Source organism: Perognathus longimembris, chromosome 3, assembly GCF_023159225.1.
Source record: "Perognathus longimembris pacificus isolate PPM17 chromosome 3, ASM2315922v1, whole genome shotgun sequence".
Lineage (NCBI taxonomy): Eukaryota > Metazoa > Chordata > Mammalia > Rodentia > Heteromyidae > Perognathus > Perognathus longimembris.
Genome location: NC_063163.1, coordinates 120593034 through 120613022, shown reverse-complemented (window position 1 = coordinate 120613022; position 19989 = coordinate 120593034). Strand labels below are relative to the sequence as shown.

The 19989-nt window shown below is 44.5% G+C and overlaps 1 protein-coding gene across 1 annotated transcript in view; it reads right to left on the bottom strand.

The window, feature by feature from the left end:
* Window positions 1-15182, bottom strand: part of Mmp20 (matrix metallopeptidase 20) — a 33013-nt gene extending 17831 nt beyond the window's left edge. The window contains exons 1-6 of the mRNA XM_048341018.1: window positions 15057-15182; window positions 9940-10187; window positions 6656-6804; window positions 4865-4990; window positions 3938-4099; window positions 2290-2431 (exon numbers count right to left, since the gene is read on the bottom strand). Of these exons, the coding sequence (XP_048196975.1) occupies window positions 2290-2431; window positions 3938-4099; window positions 4865-4990; window positions 6656-6804; window positions 9940-10187; window positions 15057-15182 (953 nt within the window). The remainder of the gene's footprint in view (window positions 1-2289; window positions 2432-3937; window positions 4100-4864; window positions 4991-6655; window positions 6805-9939; window positions 10188-15056) is intronic.
* Window positions 15183-19989: the final 4807 nt, after the last annotated feature.

Below are 19989 nucleotides of genomic sequence, written 5' to 3'. Positions count from 1 at the left end.
TGGCCTCTGCCCAGCTCTGGCCCTCGAGGCCAGGGCATTGGATCCGGGTCTGTAGAAGATAATGAGGTTGAGACCAAGGTGAGGTCCCACAGTGGAATTGAATGCCTCATAGAAGGAAGTGCCAGGAAACTGTCTCTTGACCTTTCATTCTCACCATGCGCACGAAGAAGTCACGTGAACACATGGGAGACGTGGCCTGCCTACAGGCCCAGAAAAGAGCTCTCAGAATGAACTCTACTGTCCGGGCACCTGGGTATGCGTATTCCCAGCATCATGAACTATGAGGAATAGACTTCCACTGCTTAAACCACTCAGCTTAAGGGTTTTGTTATGGCATCCAGAGATGAATACATGCTGTGTGGTGGTGTTCCTCTCCTCTCCTCTCCTCTCCTCTCCTCTCCTCTCCTCTCCTCTCCTCTCCTCCCCTCCCCTCCCCTCCCCTCCCCTCCCCTCCCCTCCCCTCCCCTCCCCTCCCCTCCCCTCCCCTCCCCTCTCCTCTTCCTTGCCTGTCCCCTTCCTCACTTCCTCCCATCTTTTCTCCCTTCCTCTTTCTCTCTCTTTCTCCCTTCTCCTCCCCCTCCCCTTTTTTTTGCCAGTCCTGGAGCTTGAACTCAGGGCCTGAGCACTGTCCCTGAGCTTGTTTTGCTCAAGGCTAGCACTCTACCTCTTGATCCACAGCACCACTACTGGCCTTTTCTGTGTATGTGGTGCTGAGGAATCGAACCCAGGGCTTCCTGCATGCTAGGCAAGCACTTTACCACTAAGCCACATTCCAAGCCCTCTTTCCTACCCCCACCCTTTTTAGTATTTTTCTTCTCTTCTTTTCTTCTCTTCCCTTCTCTCCATTTCCCTCCCCTCCCTTTCCCTTTTCTACATAGCCTTTTTCACTTCTTTCTTTGCTGAAGCAGGGTCTTACTACGTAACCTTTGCTGGCCTTAAATTTACTGACAATCCTCTGGTCTCCCACTGCTAGGATGACAGGCATATGCTACTACATTCTACCTTTCTCTCTTTTCTGAATGAGTAAAAACGATTCCTACCAAACTAGCTGAAAGATCTCTTCCTCGAGGAAACGGTGAATTTCTCAGCTATCATCTTCCCATGAACGCTCTCCTGTCCTCCCCAGGTGCTTAATCTCCTCTCCTCCCACAGCTCTTCCTTCTGAGCTTGAGTCACAGTCTCTTTTGCAATTCTTTTAGAATGTTCTTGCTCATGCAAAGGCAGAGAGGATCCTCACATAGTTTTATATTTTTAGTTGCTACTATGGTGTTTAGTACCTAATATGGGCTCAATGACTGCTTTTGCAATGAGGCAAAAACACCCTACTGTCTCTCTCACACACATTCCTGAGCTTCTGTCTCTGCTGGTTGGTGGAATTCTGTCTGGGAGCGCTATGACTGAGTGCTCTTTTTTCCTTGTTGGAGTAGCCAGTGTCATGGTTGACTCCCGGAGAGGTCAATGTGGGAACAAAAGACAGCTGTTTCTCTGTGCTATCTCATATCTGACAGCTGGGAAGTCTGAAGCTTAGGAAAAGTGCTTACATTAGAATCACCAGGCATCCATCTGTTCATCTCATCATCCGCCTATCCATCCATCCATTAGTCATCTACCCACCGATTACCTACCCACCTCCCTATTATCCATCCATCTACCCACCTATTACCCATCATCCATCCATTAGTCCTCTACCTATCAATTATCGGTCTATCCATCCATCCACCTATCACCTAGCCATCTACCCACCCATTATCTACTTATCTATTATCATCTGTTCTCTCAGTTTCCTCCCTCCCTCCCTCCCTCCCTCCCTCCCTCCCTCCCTCCCTCCCTCCCTCCCTCCCTCCCTCCCTCCCTTCCTTCGCTAGCCAACCCTCATTCATCAGTATTTATTGGGTGCTTCCATTGTATTCCCCTAGGCACAAAGTAGTAACTAAAGCATACATCAGGTAAATTTGGACTGTTACCCTAGCTCAGCCACTTAACTGTCACCTGGGAAAATTCATTTCTCTCTGACCTCCTTTCTTCATCTGTAAAATGAAGAATCTCTATGGTGAAAAGATGAGAAGAAATACTGTACATGTGTGGACAGTGTTTAGCAAGGCACCAGGACCGCAGTAGGTGGTTCACACAGAGTGGGGTCGGCAGTCTGTGTCTGTATCCTCCCGAGCCTTACCCCTGCCCAGGGCAGCATTTGCCCAGTATCTTCAGGCATGGCAGCCACAAGGGCCTCCGCAGTGGCGCTTGTGGGAGGCCATCCGAAGCGTGACCTAAGCTGCGTCTTGGGCTTACCTGTCCTTGAAGAACAGCAGCTCCTTTCCCAACATTGTCACGGCGTCAAAGGATGAGCTGGAGTCACAGAGATCAGGAATGGACGGCTTGTGAGGGGGGGCATGGGGTGCAGCGGGCTTTCCCAGGAACGGTTTCCGAGGTCCTAGGAATCAAAGTGTCCTGGTCAAAACGGTACCAGCTGAGGGGTGAATTTGATCAAAGTGTATTATATGTATGCATAGAAATACCACAATGAAATCCGTATGTGCAATTAATATACACGAATAAAAAAGAGGAACAATAACCACAAGACTGTCAACCAACCAACCCAAACAAACAAACCTCGGGTGGTAACAGGAATGAAAGCTTGCACTCTAGAGAGCATAGGAGCCCTCACACTGTATGCTGATGTCTTAAGGTACTGGCTTCCATGGCAGGTGGCCCTGGATTTGAATCCTGGCATTCCTAGTTGCAGAGCTATGTGACATGAAGTCAGTAACTTTTGAACTCAAGACCTTGTACATACTAGGTAAGAACTCTCCCACTAGAGTTCTGAACACAGCACTATAACTATCAACTTTTTTTTTTAAAGCCTCAGCTACCCCTGTTGTAAAACAGGAGTAATAACAGGACATAAGAAAATATGCTTCCAAAGACTGTGGTGAGAATTAATGTAAGCACTTAGAAGTGTTTGACACAGACTAAATGATTTTAAAATGTAGGTGCTATTATCTTATAGCTTCTTTGATAGGTACAAATGTTTAAAATTAGAAATATAATTTGAACATATATCCTAATTATTTCTTTGTAATTATTTTTCCATTAAGCTTAAAACTCCTTCCTTCCCTCCCTCCCTCCCTCCCTCCCTCCCTCCCTCCCTTCCTTCTCTTCCTCCCTCTCTCCTTCCCTCCCTTCCTGGCATCCTTCCAAGCCTTAAGTATTCTAATAGGCACCAGAAAAGATGCAGCACCCTGAAAGTGTTTGTGGTTAAAGGTAGCTCCTGGGGGATCTGCTTGGGAGAGCTGGTGCATCTCTGAAGGTCATCCATCAGCCACACTACCATTCTTGCCATTTTCCTGACCTTTGATGACGTCTATCCCAGAAAAACTGTGGTGTTCTAAGGATGCTTCTCAGAACACACTCAAGCATTTTTTGATTTGGTTTTCTCTTGAGGAAAACGGGGTATACAGTTTTCAGTAATGCTTTCTTTCCCTTGGGAAATTTTGATTTATCTTGGGCTAGTGCATGTACTGACCTTGGACATTCTTAGATATCAAATGATGAACACAGCGCACCCTACAGGTTATCACGAGGATGGCATGAGATGTCCCAGGCACCATCATTGCTATTTTCAGGGAGATAGGATGACTTGTCCACAAAAGGCAAAGCAACAATATGTCAGCTATAAGCTATAACCATCCCCTCCCGATGAGTACATTGTGATGCTCACCAGAAAGTGAAGACAGATATCTGCATTTTCTATGGCTCTAGAGGAAAGAGTCAAAACCTTAGAAAAGAAAGAGATGTTGAGCACAAGAAGCTCTTCACAAGAAGACGTTGGTGGGGCTGTGGGCTCTACCTTAATCTTTCCTAGCCAACTTATTCTAATTTGGAGACTGAGCACCTGTCACTTGCAAGGTTAGGGATCAAAGAGGTGTGTGGCTCATACCGTACAAGGCCTGGATCGCTTTCACATCATCCTTGGGGAGGCGGAAGCCATAAGGTTGCTGGTACTTATAAGTCGGGTACATCAGTGCTGATGGGTCTGTGGAATGGGCCAGGCCCAGGGCATGGCCAAATTCATGAGCCGCAACAGTAAATAAATTGAAACCTAAACAATGGGAGAGAAAAAGCAGCATCAACACAGGTTTTAGTTTTCTCTGTCTTCTGCGTTCACAGGAGAACTTATGCCCAAATCACAGTTTAACGCGTCTCCTTTCCACAACTAGACAGCAAAGGTTGCGAGAGTTAGTTTTGCTGACTTCAGTTCTTTTTAGCTCCTTGTTGAGGGAGGATGGGATTATGAAACAATCCATTTTGTTCATTGTCAATGATCCTGGACAAATGGACGAGGGAGAGCCTTGGCTAGTAGTGGCAATGAACTTTGCAATGACACACTGATTTAGTTCACAAATACTTCTCTGCTAGTGCAGCTAGTCATTTTTATGCACACATTTCACAATGAAAATTTCCAGATGACCTGCACAATGGGATTCTGGAACCTTCATCCCCATCCCCATCACACTTCTCAGGAGACACCTGTGGGTCATTGTGAATGTAGCCTATTTCCAAGTACACATAAGAAAAAAAAAATCAATGCTTTATAATTGAAGAAAAAGAGAGCCGAGTATCAGGGAAGGGACTGTTGCTTGAGATGAACTGCTATAAAACAGAAATCAGACAAATCTACAGCATAATCTTGAGTGGCTCTTTTCCCTTAAGGTGTTCCCTTTTGGATTTTTGGCTTACTTGTTTTTCCTAGCCAGCCCCCCTAGTTAACTAGGGTGGCTTGGGACGTTGAACCTCAAGGTTTCATGATGGAGGCCCAGAAGAAGGTACAATATTTTCCAGGTTATCGTGAATTGTGCATATATACCATTCGTTCCCATAGTCCACTTCTCAGCATTGTCGAAATGGGTATCTCCTCCCAGGCCTTCTCCAGGTGCGAATGCATGGGCTAGAGTCCCCCGAGGCCCATCGAATGGGTATGAATCTCCATGATCTAAACAACGGGAAATGCTACAGGATTAAGACCTGGCAGTTCCGTGGGGCACCGAGAACAGACAACACTTTGAATAGCTATGATATTTCTGTTTACTTTACAATAGGTCATTTTTATAAGACATTCACATATGTAAATAACTGCCTATTGAAAATTAAAAGGCAGCACTAAATAACTAAAACATTATCATTGTGGTTTTTATGGTGACATGTAGCATCCTGAGGCATGCATATGCCAGAGATTGCAAAAGGAGAAAGAACTGAGGGGCATTTGGTAGCAACCTTATCCTCAGATTAGAACGTGAGCATGCAGAATGTGATTTACTAGAGAGGGAATTAGTAACCTAATAAGAAAAGGTTTTCTGTTTCTGTTGCACAATACAAATTCATTCAGAGGAAGTATCAGAAGGAAAACTTCTCTGTAATTTTGATATACCTTCACATGTAAAACTCACAAAAGTAATCAAAGTCTCTGAAAAGCCTAACTTGCAAAGCTTTGTGTACTTTGTTTTTACCATCTACATTTAACAGTTCATTATGAATTTCACAGAAATGAAGAACACAATGAGAGATGCCAAAATAGAAGCTCCATTTCAAAATTCTGCAAAATAGTTAGTGACCATACTCAGTTCTATTTTTTTTTTGAAGCCAACGAAGCAAAGTTCAGTAAGACAAGGTATTCTTAGGGTATAATGAAATAGTAGCCGAGTCTCTAGCCAGTCTTGTGTTAGGGGATTGGATAACAAATTGAAGAGCACAAGAGGCCCACACATTAACTTCGTGGCCTTCAAAGCTTCCTTAACTTTAGTGCTTTGTCATTTTATCAGGTGACTTTGGTCATCTGAGATGAATAGGACCTAGAAAAGCCAGGTTATATTCAGGAACATTCCTGAAGCATTTGTTCTTAGGACCTGCTTGATTTCTCTCTCCTTCCCAAGTATATGTGTCTTCCCCGTGACATCAGATCTCAGTGAAGGTTAGGATTTGAAATGTCAGGGGCACTTAGAATTTTCTGTAGAAGGGAAGAAGCACTAGCAGTCCTGAAGGGAGCTGCGAAGGCAAAGGACTTTTGCCGGCCATCTGGGCCTCCCTTTGTCTATATCCTGCTAGGTTTCTCTGAATGGGGCTCAGATGTCTCCATCCATCCCAGTGCAAACTCACGCTGCACTCTTTAGCTGGCCAAGTCGTGGAACGGAGGGGGGGGGGGTTGGGTCAGGCTGGAGGCAGACTCACAGGCACAGTCTGCAAATATGGATGAGACCCAAATGCCCCTCCTTCTCCTGACCATTGCTGCGGGGGGTGGGGGGTGCTGGGTCAGGGTCCCTGCAAACTTATTCCTCCAGTGTGGCCTCAGGGGGAGTTTCTTGAGTAATAGAGATGAGCAGCTAGCCAGTGGGGAAGCAAAATTGCACCAAGTTGTCTCGCAAGGCTTCCCAGGGAGACTGTCCTGCTCTCCAGCGGAATGGAGAGATGACAGAAATGCTAGGAACTGGGCTGGCTCTGGTACCCAGCCAGACACAGGTCCTAATGAGGAGGCCACGGCCGAGGCCTCCGCCCATCACAGCGCTGGAGGACTGGCCGGGCACTTGGACTTAGAAGATAGAAGACAAGAGAGTTGGGACCACTCTCCCGTGCATTGGACAGAACCCAGGGAGCACCACAGTACCTCCGGTTTCAAAAGATATCATGATATCCGCTTCTCCCGAGTTTATTCTAACAAAGTTCAGGGGGACAGCACTGCTCCATGCCCTCAGAGCCATCTCCACGGCCTTGTCCACCTCTGCAGGCCGCATGGAAGGCGTGTACTTGGATATCCTGGGGAGAGACACAGCGCACGCTTTCTGCTCAGGGACCGCTCCCGGGTGAAGGAGGCCGATTGCACAGCTACAATCCAGGTTTCTTTTTTGGAAACAATCATTCTTATTTTACTTTGAAGATGCTTAACTGCTGCATGTGAAATGGCAAGACGAATGAAAGGAGGAAAGAGTGAGGACAGTTGGGATAGTGTGGTGTGTTCCGTGTCATTGGGATACTGTTGATTATTGTTTGGGGCAGCAGCAGGGTTTGAACTCCTGGCCTCACACTTGTTTGGAAGGCACCCTGACACTTGAACCATAACCCTAGTCCTTTCAGCTTTTGCTCTTATTCAGTCATGGTCTTGCTTCCCCTTACCTTCCTACCTTTGTAGATAGCCTGGACCACAATTCTCCCATTTACACTTCACCTGAAGCGGGGATGGCAGACACATTCTGTGGTGCCCCATTTTTTATTGGTTGATATGGAGTCTTATAAACTGCTTGCTCAGGCTGGCCTTAAACGGTGACCCTGCCAGGCTGGCTCAGTCAGTAGGCATGAGACTCCTGAATTGTGGTCCTCCCAGTGTTCGCCCCTGAAGTAGCTGGGATTATAGTCATGAGCTACCTGGCCTGTTTCAGTATTTGCGATTTTAAAGAATAATTCTTAGGTGATTTTACACATAGTAAGAAGTCTATTTTCCTGGAAATGGCTTAAATGTAGAATCTTTTTTTTTCTTCTCAGAAAGGAACTGAAAAATTTCAATTATAAAAACATACAGTCGTGCAATTTCAGGTTTTGCAAGTTCCCGGTCACAGGCCAGCAGGATTTCCCCAGAACTGCTGGGGAAGGTTTTCCCTTAAAACTACCTTCTGAAGAGGCAGTGCTGGCCCTACAGGAGGCTGTCTGTGTGTAGGAGCGGAGAAGCCCAGCAGGCGGGCGGTGACAGTGACACCTAACGGCAGAGCGATGCACTGCTTCTTGTGCAGGCAGTGGAAGCGGTGACTGACTCCCGGGACCTTCTGCCATGTGGCCCAGGGCTGGGTTTCCCCAGTTCACAGGAAGGACAGGAGGGAGGACCTTGGACCCTGCTGGAATAATGGCTTCCCTCCAAAGCACCGTCTTGGGAGTCCACCTTAGGAGGGGACCTCATGCCTATTTTCTCTCTTCCTTTGGCTCCTGGTCCAGTGTGGGCACACAGGAGATGCGAAAGAAATGCTTGACTAAAATCTAGCTGTTCAGGGACTGCTGAGTGGTTCTCAAAGTTGTTCAAGTAGGCATGGTCTAGAGATGTGCACTTTAGCAACTCTCCTAGGTTGTTCTGATGCACCAGTATCCGTAATGCTGGGGTCCCCAAAGAGAGGACTCATGTCCCAGAGAGGAGCATAAGTAGGACAGTGCAGGACTAGGGGAGAGTAAGGGGAGAAGCAAGGAGCATTTAAGCCCTGGGAATTGAGCTCCAAAAGAAGGAGATACAGAGTTAAAGGGGGAAAGCAGAAAGATCCCTAAAAGGACCATCTTAGCCTTTCAAAATATGCTGTTTATATTGCAAGATGCACTTCTGATTTATTGTAACTTCATATAGTACCTTGAAATTCCTCCCTATTATGGAAGAGTCCGGTCATGTGTACAGAGCTGGACAAAACAGGAGTGGAGGGGCTGGGAATATGGCCTAGTGGTAGAGTGCTCGTCTCGTATACATGAAGCCCTGGGCTCAATTCCTCAGCACCACATATATAGAAAAGGCCAGAAGTGGAGCTGTGGCTCAAGTGGTAGAGTGCTAGCCTTGAGCAAAAAGAAGCCAGGGACAGTGCTCAGGCCCTGAGTTCAAGCCCCAGGACTGGCAAAAAACAAAACAAAAACAAAAACACACACACAAAAAACACCCCCAAACCCCAACAAGAATGGAGGAAAGAATAGCACCAGAAGAGAAGAGAAAGAAGAGAAGAGAAGGTGGAGAAAATCTTGACCCAGAGTCCATTGATTGTCAAAGCAATAGTATTCATAGCTGATATTCTTGGAAGATGTGTTCCGTTCTGCACATGGTTCCACACGTTCCTAATGTTGTGTGTTACCTGATTCTCACAATGTCACCACCACTGTTGTCTAAGTTTTGAGTTTAGGCAGGATTTGAGTTCTGTCTCACTTCAAGGGCTTATGCACACGGCATTATGCTGTAACTTAACAAAAATGATTGGGTATTTGTTACAAGTTAATTTGTAATACCTGAGCTATGTGGAATACTGAGGTAGCTTCTTGTGTTTGGGGGGGCAGGGGGTTTGTTTGGGAGCAAGGATGCGGGATGGGCAGTGTGAGCGTGGGGTGAGGGTTTTGTGGGGATGGGGGGTTGTGGCTGAGGGGTTTGTGAGGCGCTTTATCACAGAACAGGATATTCCCAGTGTCTCACTGACTCAATCCGTATGCCTTGCTACTGTGCGAGTGGACAAATTCTAGGATACAGTTGAAGAAAACTGTGAGAAGACTCCACAAATGTTTATCTATCTTGTCTTACTCTAGTTAGTTCAGTGAATGGCATCTTAACTCCTGCTCCCACCCCATTGCTTGCTTTCTTGTTCTGAGCGCCTCCTTATGGATGTAGAGGCTCATTGCAGGTTACGAGTGAGCTTTCTTCTTGACAATAAACGCTTTAGAAAATGTAAATAACAACAACAACAAACACCTGCTAGGGTATCAATTCTAGACTAGATTAGCTTTCTTTAGAGGATGAACCATTTTTTTCTACAGGTAAACTTGCCTAAAATGCCCAGGCTGGTTTTTATGATAATACTGAGGCTAGCTAATTATCATATGATAGGTTTAGAAAGTTTTTATTCTTTCTTTTTTTTTTTTTTTTTGGCCAGTCCTGGGCCTTGGACTCAGGGTCTGAGCACCGTCCCTGGCTTCTTCCCGCTCAAGGCTAGCACTCTGCCACTTCAGCCACAGCGCCGCTTCTGGCCGTTTTCTGTATATGTGGTGCTGGGGAATCGAACCTAGGACCTCGTGTATCCGAGGCAGGCACTCTTGCCACTAGGCTATATCCCCAGCCCGAGAATTGTGATTTTTATACAGATCAGAAGGTAGAGAAAGAAAGAGAGGGAGAGAGCGAGCTGATGGGGGTTGTTTCTCTCTGAATTCTGAAAGACTCGACCTCATTACCTGTATGTTAAAGTATTTTTTTTCCACTTGGGTTCACCTGGGAAGAGTCGGTAGTTGGCCACGTCGGGGACTCCACAGCGAGGCTTTTTGATTATGTCCATTGTGTTCCGGTCCAGCTTGCCAGTGACTTGGAGTCCTAAGAAGGCTTGCAGCTCCTTCACCTTCTTCACCAGGGGACTGCCTCCTCTTGCAACCATCTCCCCCATCTGGAGACTTCCTTTCCTTGTGTAGTACTTTTGAAGGTAGACCTGAAACGGAGAGGCAGGCTGACATGCTGCGGTGTAGTCTGAGAAACAGTCACGCTCAGCAAGAACGGCAGTAGATATAAGTACAATGTGTCAAGAACGGCAGTAGATATAAGTACAATGTGTCAAGAACGGCAGTAGATATAAGTACAATGTGTCAAGAACGGCAGTAGATATAAGTACAATGTGTCAAGAACGGCAGTAGATATAAGTACAATGTGTCAAGAACGGCAGTAGATATAAGTAAGTACAATGTGTCAAGAACGGCAGTAGATATAAGTACAATGTGTCAAGAACGGCAGTAGATATAAGTACAATGTGTCAAGAACGGCAGTAGATATAATTACAATGTGTATATTCCCTTGTTTGAAAAAGTAGACATATTTGCATAGATGATGTTTGACTAGATCCAGAATTATTAATGACTGTCTTTGAGCGATGAAGGGGTTAGACTAGTGTTTGTTTCCATCCACCAGCCTTTGATAGTTTTTCTACCACGAATTTAATGAATGTGAATTATTAGACACTAAGTTCTAAAAGGAAAAAAATAGAAGGAAACCGAAGCAGACTGGGGCCTTATCACTGGCATTCTTTACCTAATTGTGGGGGCAAAGGCTGCCTGACCTCTGGCAAGTAGTGTGAGGTGCATTATGCACAATTCCAGATCAGTTCTTTCCCTGATAGCCTCCCATCCCACAAACTACTGAATGGAGGCATTGAATCAGTTTCAGTGCATTATAGGGTGGAATCTGTTTGTTTAAAGGAGGTTTATGATACTAGGTCTTCTCAGCCTTGAAGCAAATAAAATTAGCTATAAATGATAATGCTTCATTGGCACATACAGACACACACTGTTCTGCAACTCAGGGTGGGATCAGGGTGAGTAGGGAGGCAGGCCGGGGCAAATGGGGGACCAAGGCCTGAGTGAGACTCGGGAGTTCCTCTTGTCCTCCTTGTTTCTGGAAAATGACCAAAGTATGTGCAGTCTGTCATCTATCTATCTATCTATCTATCTATCTATCTATCTATCTATCTATCTATCTCACATATCTATCTATCTATCTATCTATCTATCTATAATTTGTTACTTATATAGTGTAGGGTTTTATATTACACATAAATTATATATTTATCTCTGTATTAGCTACATGTTTATTTATACCAGGGCTTGAATTCAGGGCTTGAATTCAAGGTTGTTGCTTAGCTTTTTAAGTCAAGGCTAGCACTCTACCACTAGAGCCACAGCTCCACTTCCAAGCCATATATTTATTTATAAGTTATATGTAAGGTATGCGTATTACTTAAGTACTACACAATACATATATAGGTAATAAAAATCAAAAGTGAATTTAATGTCTTACAATACGGGGTTTGTTAGATATAGTGTTATATAGTCATGTGATACGAAACTAGTTTTCTACTGACATTGTACTTTTGAAAAGTAAATACTTAATGGTCTAGGAAAATGCTCTTACTATGGGGATACTGATAAAAAGAGAGAACTTATCATTTACATTTCTTAAATTTTAATGATGAGTGTAATCATAATCATAATTTCCACAATTTCATCAGTAAACCAACCATACACACACACACACACACACACACACACACACACGAACCAATGAAGTATGTTTGGAGCTTAATAGTAGTTATCTTTGGGTGGTGGAATTATAGGAATTACTAATTTATCCTCTCCTGTGGCTCAAAGTTTCCTAAAACATAGACCATTACTGTTGAGAGAAAGGCAGGAAGGAGCAGGGTTGGAGAGCGCTCTCTAGTTTCTCAGTGGGTGTACAAAGAGATGACTTTCTTGGTTGCCATCCTTTACAAAATCTTAGGTGAGGTCAGGCGTAGGGGCTCACACTTGTAATGAATCCAGCTACTCAAGGAGCAGAGATTACTCGGGATGACTGTGGCTTGAGGCTAGCCTGGGCCAAAAGCGAGTGACACCCATCTCAACCGCCACTGTTACTTCTTTAGTTTATTCTTCAAATTACAAGTTTATAATGATGTGGTAAACGAAAACCTGTTTGTTGTTTTCAGAGACCATCTTAAAACCTGTTTTAGATGTTCACTCAACCCTACCTGATAATCTATGAGTGATGATAGCTAGACATAATATTATTTATTTATTTATTTTACTTTCTGATGGCATAGAAATGATACTCATTCCGTAGCAACCATACTTTGAGTTTCATGTTTTGGTCCTCCCCTAAGCTAGCAATAGATGATTTAATAATTTCTCTTAATGCTGGGTAGTGAGTTGGGGTTCCTGGCCACACAATAACAAGGCAAATCGCAGACAGTGGGCAGGGCACTGGGTTGCGATGCCATTTGGTATTTGCATTTCTTTCCTGCTTTTTGGAGACAAGGTTTTGTTATAGAGCCCAGGCTGGCTTTGAACTCATGAACCTCTGCCACTTCCTTCTAAGTGCTAGAATTACAACTCAGAACAACCTCATCCAGCTTCAAGTGCACTTTGTTCTTGTTCTTTAGAGAGAGGGTCTCACTATAGCCCATGCTGTCCTCTAATGCATGATCCTCCCGCCTCTGGCGAATGGGTGCTGGGATTATAGACATGCCCCACCACGCCCAACCTCAAATATATTTTTGAGTCATGATAGTTCCAACCCGCAATGAGGCGATTAGACGTAACCTCTCACACGTCAAACACTAATAACAACAAAACCCAGAATAAACCCTGGATTATGCGAATAGGTAGGCATGGTAGCATGCCCTCATTTTCAAAGGCTTCCCCCAAATCAGCAAATTAGAATGTAGTGGTGCAAGTACGCATTAAATAAACTATGAAACCTGTTTATATTTTCCGAGTAGATTTTTGCATCTGTGGATTGTAGAGGGTGAGGAATCGGATGCTTCCAGGCCGGAGGAGCTGGTTGCTCGTAGCCGGTATTTAGAAGGAAGTAGGCACCTGTGGAGGGCGCTTGCTGAGCTGGCCTTGCAGGCACGGGGAGACCCAGGGCCCTTCAGCTGCCGGGCCGGCTTGCGTCCCACAGGGGAGTGGACCACGCTCCCCACAGCTGGGCTGCTGCCTTTCGGCCAGGCCACCCCGTCTGCCTCCAGGCCTTCACCAGACAGCATCTCTCTACGGGTCGGCTCCATCCCCGAAGGGCTTTCCTAGACCGCTCCCCGCTGCCCCCGGTGCCCAGCCTCCTGCTTAACGCCTCCTTCCCGCGTGGCCGGGCAGCGTGGGTGTCTGACTGCGGTGCCCCCCCGGCCCCTGCCCGTCGGATCTCCAGCCCTCCTCGCACAGCGCTCCTTCCGTACATGAGCTTGGGCTGCGGGTTTGCACGTGTGCGTTGTTACTCATGGCTACAAATGGTGCGGAGAGGCATTGACTCTGCCTGTCTCCAGGGGCCCACAGAAAGGCGTGGCCAGATCCTTGCATCCCCCCAGGGTGCCGAGTGCTCTTCCCCAGGGGATAACTGGACCTTGGCGGGAAGGAGGTGTGGACACGTCTCCATGCTCCTGTCCTAACAGAGACCCAGGAGGGCGGGCTGCTTTGGAGAGGTAGAAGAATCACGAAAGGTCTCCGACTTCCCACCACCACAGCATTGTTTCCAAATACTCCTAGTGAACCCCCGATGGGCTGGACCGCAGCTCTTCTTACTCCTTCATGGAGCTGGGTCAGCTAATTATCTCTGCAAAGGGTCGTGGCCATTGCAGAACACTCTTTGCTGTAGTGGCACACAGTGGACTTGTAGTCTGCCCGAACCCTGGACTAGCACTGAGCTCTCCTACCATGTCGGACCTGTTCTGGCCTCAGCCCATCCCTTTGTATGAAAATCACAAAGCCTCTGTAGCTTCTGAGTGCAGGTGCATTGGGGTCCACTGGGAGAGAAGGGACTTAAAACTAGGTGGCATCAGGAAGGGAATGTCTGGCAGAGCTCAGCGTTCCCAGTTATTTTGCATTTAGTTTAAATACAAGGGAGCTCCCGTCCAAGCTCACTTCCTCTGGGTGTCGACTGCGGATGGACCTTCGATGGTTACGTGCAAGGACTGTGGTGGGAAATCCTTAACAGCTGAGGTAGCAGGAGAAGGGATGAGAGCCGCTGGTAGGGGCTGGCCAGCGTGAGTGTGCCCTGCAGAGTCAGCCCAGCCGATTTTACAGGCCAGCGACTCTAACTGGAATCACACATCTTTGTAGTGTGTGGACAGAGAAACATCTCCACCGTTCACTAATTCTGGGCACCTAACTGGGTGGGACCGGAAGTGCGCCCTTTCTTTTTAAGTGGAATAAAATGCTTGGAGTCATTTGGAGCCATGTAGGCATTACAAAAATTGTAAACTATTTGTCTCAGAGCCTCTTCAACAGTTGGATAGAAAGAGATCTTCAGAGAGGAGGACACAGAGCAATGTAAGCTACGGGTCCTGGGGGAAACACTTTCAGAAAGAAAAGCCCTCCTCAGAGAAGAGTTTTCATTTAGGAACACCTTGGTTTACTTAAATTACAATCAAGGTTACTTTCCATACAAGAGCCATTTTTCAAAGCAGGAATGCAGAAAGTCCTTCTGCGGTGCCTGCTAGGACTTCGTACCAAGGACACAGCCCACCTCCAGGGTGGAGAATCTCATAATTTTAGGTTTTATACTTCTTCCCTTTCGTTTCCTCCAGTAATTGTTTTGTCTTGTTCGTATCTGCTTGCAAAACCCCTCAAATCCAGTGCAAAACAAGATATGTTGTCGCTGTTTAGTCCTTTCCTTAGGCACGCGACAGGTGCGCCTAGCATGCCCCCATCTTAGATGGTTCTGTGCACTTATGAAATGATTAGAAACAATAGGCTTTCTTCCTCTTTTGCTTTTCTGGACGGGTAGGAGGAAGAGGGGATGGGGACAAAGATCCACAAACCTGTGCAAGGTGGTAGTTGTTCCTCCAGGTCTTGGGGGTGGCCACAAAGAGGGAGGGGACGGCCGTGGAAAACTTCAAAGCTGTGAGGAGAAGGACAGCGAGGCCAGACGCGGGGAGCACCTTCATCTCCTCCTGCAGCCGGGTAACGGTCACAGCCCGGGGATGGCAGACAGCGCACATTTGCACTTGGACCCGGAGCTCCTTTTATAGAGTCCAACAGGTCTGGGCCCTGCAGGGGAGGATGAATCATGTCTCAAATGGTAATTACACAGCTCCTTTCTCTCCCTGATGACGGGGTAACAGATTCATGCACAAGAATCAGAGAAAGCTTCATTTTCTACCATTTGCTAAATCTCTAAAGGAGGGGGAAAAAAAAGATCCCCATTGAATGAAGTTTATTAACTACTTACCAGCACATGAGGAGGGGGAGGGTAAACTTGATTGATTTGAACCCAAGACAACCATCACATTTGATGCATCCCCGTTTAGGGACCTTTGCCCATTTTGATTACAGAAAAGGTAAACAATCAGAATATCACTGGATTAGAATATAATTGAGTCTTGCTGAGATCCCCACACCTCAACCCCAATCATCTGCGCCTTCCGTATCCAACTCCTTGCTTCTCAGGAAGCAATACTGGTGGTAATAATGGTTCTGAGACGTCTGAACCGTCAGAGCAGCACTCTATTATACCATGCCACCTAGGGTCAAGAGGATGGCTAGGAAACCTTTCATGAGTTAACACAGGAGCTCTGTTTTACTTAACTAGACCACTAGCAGAACTCTCCATTTCGTGCACCCTCTGGTTAATTTGGGGCACTAAGTCTTTTTCCTGGCTCTCATTAAGATGAAATGTGATCTAAAAACAGCATGGACATACAATATTGTATGATGGGGAATTTTATTTAAAAAAACAACAACCCTGAGATTGAATTGAATTATCTCTATGAGCATCAGAGGTTTTTTTAAAATTGCAAAAACTGTCAAAGATATTTTGTATAAACTCCTCAGTGTTGTAGCGGGGCTTTCAGCATGTAACAGAGTACCAACTGCTTGGCGTTTATTGTTCCTGGGTTCTGAGGAAATTGCTGATACCATGATGAAGTCACTCTTATCGGACTCAGAGAGAATTGATAGCTAGGAAGGGGGAAGCTTGTTTTGCTCGCCAGTGTAAGGTAAAAACCTCACAATGCTCTATCTATACAAATCCCACCAGAAAGTCCATCAGACTCTCTACTCCTTGTATACCTAACTCCTACCTGCACACAGATTTCTTTATCCTTAACATCATTCATGATTTCAGTGGCTTAGACAAGATGTTCCCCCACCAGGATCTCCACCAATGAGCTGCACCAACTTCCTCTCCAGCCTCCAAGAGCAAGTATCCAGGCAGATTATGTAAATCTCTCCCCTTTGCTAACAACAGCTTCCCCGGCTTTCCTTTTTGGATGTAGCAGGTTCCATGCGTTGCCCAAGTATGCATCCCGGATTATAATCCTTTGGCTCAATCCCAGACAAATTCTTTTCCTTGAAGATAACTTGTTCCCCTGGTGGTTCTTTTCCGCTTTGACAGTTTAAATCCTAATTCAAGTACCTGTGACTATGACTTTGAGCAGATTGATTTGTCACTTTCAGTTGTAGTCTTTTCATCTTTAAAATGGGAGAAAGGGATGGGGACAGCGATATAACAAGGGAAAGATGGCTACTCTGTGGTGTTTTCATAAAGGAGCAAATCACATCACAACAAAGCTCTTGCAAAGTGCTAAGAAGACTTAGTCCAACAGTAGAATAGTCAGTTTGTCTCTTTGGCGCTTGGCTCGTTTCTAAGACATGTTTTCTTGGGTAAATGTATGACTGGGTCAGTGATTTGCCAAGTTTGATTTCTGGACCATCAGCATGGCTGTCACCTGGGAACTTAGACCAAATATAGTCACATCCCAGGCCACTGAGTCAGAAAATCTGGAAATGAGTCCCCTTGGTTCTTTCACAGGCTTTCCAGGTACATGCTAAGGTTAGAAAACCAACAAATTACTTAAGAGAATACAATTATGGAATCCGAGGCAGGGTTTTTGTTTTTTTTTTTTTAACTATCTAAAAAGTGTCAGAAATGGTTTAGTAATATAAAGTATTCCATAGTGCCTTAGTTTCTGTGCCATACTTTTCATTGGTGGCATTCCTAATAATTGAAAGTGATTTGTGAGGTCTGTTGAAAATAATTTATTATGAATACTTTTAAGCCATGGAAATATATAAATGACTTGTCCTGGCTCTTGGCCCTTAGATGAGATTCAAGGATTTTCCTGTGGTGGTATCTCCCTTTTCCCATCTGTTGCATTCTGCTATTCTTCTCTGTGTGGGAAAAAGTGATAGAATCACCCAGTCTGTGGGTCCAGGGAGAACTTGTTATGCACATAAGCATCATGTGTATGCACAATTGTCCTTGAGCCCAGCACATGCATAGCAGACACAATCTCAGAAACGTAAATGTTAAAGACTTACTGCAACATCAATGAAACTGAATTTAGCTAAGGAGTAAGTAGTTCTTTGTGGTAAAGTTGATTCTTAGTTTAATACCCTTATCTCCTGTCTCAGGATATATAGATTCCAGTAATTTATATAATGGGGGAGATGCACCACTATAGAAGACAACAAATTAAAGCCAATCAATAACAAGGCTGAAAAATGTCCTGTGACCTTCCTAAATCCCTACCTCTTACTCTATAAAGGTGACACAATTCTGTATGGAAAGATTCTGTAAGGATTAAAATGACTAAGGGCTAGAGATGAACCTGGCTCATAAATAGGAAATTTAAAAATTACTTTTTGCGATGATTTGAAAACCATTTCCCCCAAATATCATGTTGATCAATAAAAAAATGAAGATATTACAGTTTTACTTTAAAGATACCACTGGATATTGAATTGATGATTGATATGACATTTGAAGATAAACAAAGCATTGTGTCTGGATGTCTCTCACAGGATTTGTCCCCAGCTGGGAGGCATCATTTTGGGAAATGTTAAGAGGAGGAACCTAGTTGGAGGAAGCAGACCACTGTAGAGCATCCTTTTGAAGGTGACACAGGAGCCCTAGCCCCTTCCTTGCCCTCTACTTCCTGTCTGCCATGAGATAAACAACTCTTCCTCCACATGCTTCCACTGCCATTATATCTTATCTCATCATGGGTGCAGAATCAAGGGACTAAAATCTCTGAAGCCATGAGCTTAAAATAAACATTTTCTCTTTATGTTGCTTCTCCCAGGTATTTTGGTCACAACTATGGAGAGGCTAACGATACACCATCATCAAAAGAGTAAGTTGGCACGCTACAATATATTCCTTATGTTTGCTGTCTGTGTTACATTGCTAGCATGGAAGCTCACGAGGACAAGGACTCTGTTCTGGTCACCGCATTGGGCTGAGGGCGTGGAACAGATATTTCATGAACAGTTGCTGAACAAGTGAAAACACAATGCAACGACTAATTGGGTGATTATAACTAGGACAATAAGGATGTCCTTGGAGGGATATGTTTTAAATATGCCCATAGACGAGATAAGATGGAGGAGTTGCAATGGTAATTAAACATTTATTTTATGCCAGACATGATTACACGACTGGCATTTAGTCAAATACTTCATGCACATTTTTTCCTGTGTAAATTTATGAGACCTCAGTGTTGGCATAGTGGCCCATACTGAGCAATGGCCTGGAGAACACTGGCTGGAGCTGGCTGGTGGGTGGGTCCTTTGACTTCAACATAGATTCCTATGTTATGCCTGCTCAGATTTTGGAACAACCACACTGGCCAAGCTCCCTGGCTAGTGATGAGATTGGTATTGTAATGATTCCATTGTTATTCTGGCTTCCATATTTAAGTTTCTGGTAAATTTACTTTGAAAAATAGTTGGCTTTTCTGAATTTCTAAAGAGTTTAGGCACAACTTGGTAAAAATTTCAAGTTAAGTAATGCTACTGGCTAAAGAAGTTCATGAATAATTAGTCACCAGCCACCTTCTGTCCCACATGTGGACTTGCCAGATCCCCTTCCAAAAGCGTCAGCAAATACACACCACTTTAAGTGTATGAGTATTCATTTGTCTTACTTGTAAATCATGTACTCTATTTTGCAATGGCATTTGTAAGGTTAGACATTCTTGATAGGAATATGGAATAATATTAATTAATACTCTGAATTTATAAGTAAGTCATATGCTCTAGAATCAGATGGAATCAAACAAGAATTTTTAAAATAATCATGCATTTGAAACTAGAGTATCGTCAGATTCTCATGCAGAAAATGAGTGAATCATCTTACCTCTTATGAAAGTGAGAAGCCTGGGTCCAGAAGCCAGTTTGTTTATCTTCATCAACAATAGAAAGAGAGAAGAGGGGAAGGTAGGGAAAAGAAAAAGAAAACAGAGCCCTACATTCTTTCCTGGTATGTACTGTAGATGATTTGTTTAGAGAGAAAGAAGGAAACTACCTTTGATCTTGCAATTATTGGCATTGGTAGGAGCTATTGGAGAAGTTGTCTTCAAATGTCTTTGCATACAGGTAGAAGGTTGTGTCTTCAGAAGGGAGAGGGCTAAGTGGAGTTGTGCTTATCTGCTCAGGATGAGGATGTATGTAGAACTTAAGGAGATGACTTCCAAATTTTATTCAATATAAATTTATAAACACATATATTGTATATGTATAATAATGAAACTACTTATTTTGTTCACATAAAAGTATTTGTTTAGCATCAATAATTTGTCAGACACTGGGAATGCAGGGAAATGAGATAGACTACATGCTTCAGTAGCTCAAAATTTACTGCTGCAATAAGATGGATAAAATAGAATGACTCTTGGTGGCAAAAAATACCCTTTTCCTTCACAAATTTGTAGAATTCTCCCCCAAAAGCAGTCTTATAATTCATAAAAAGAA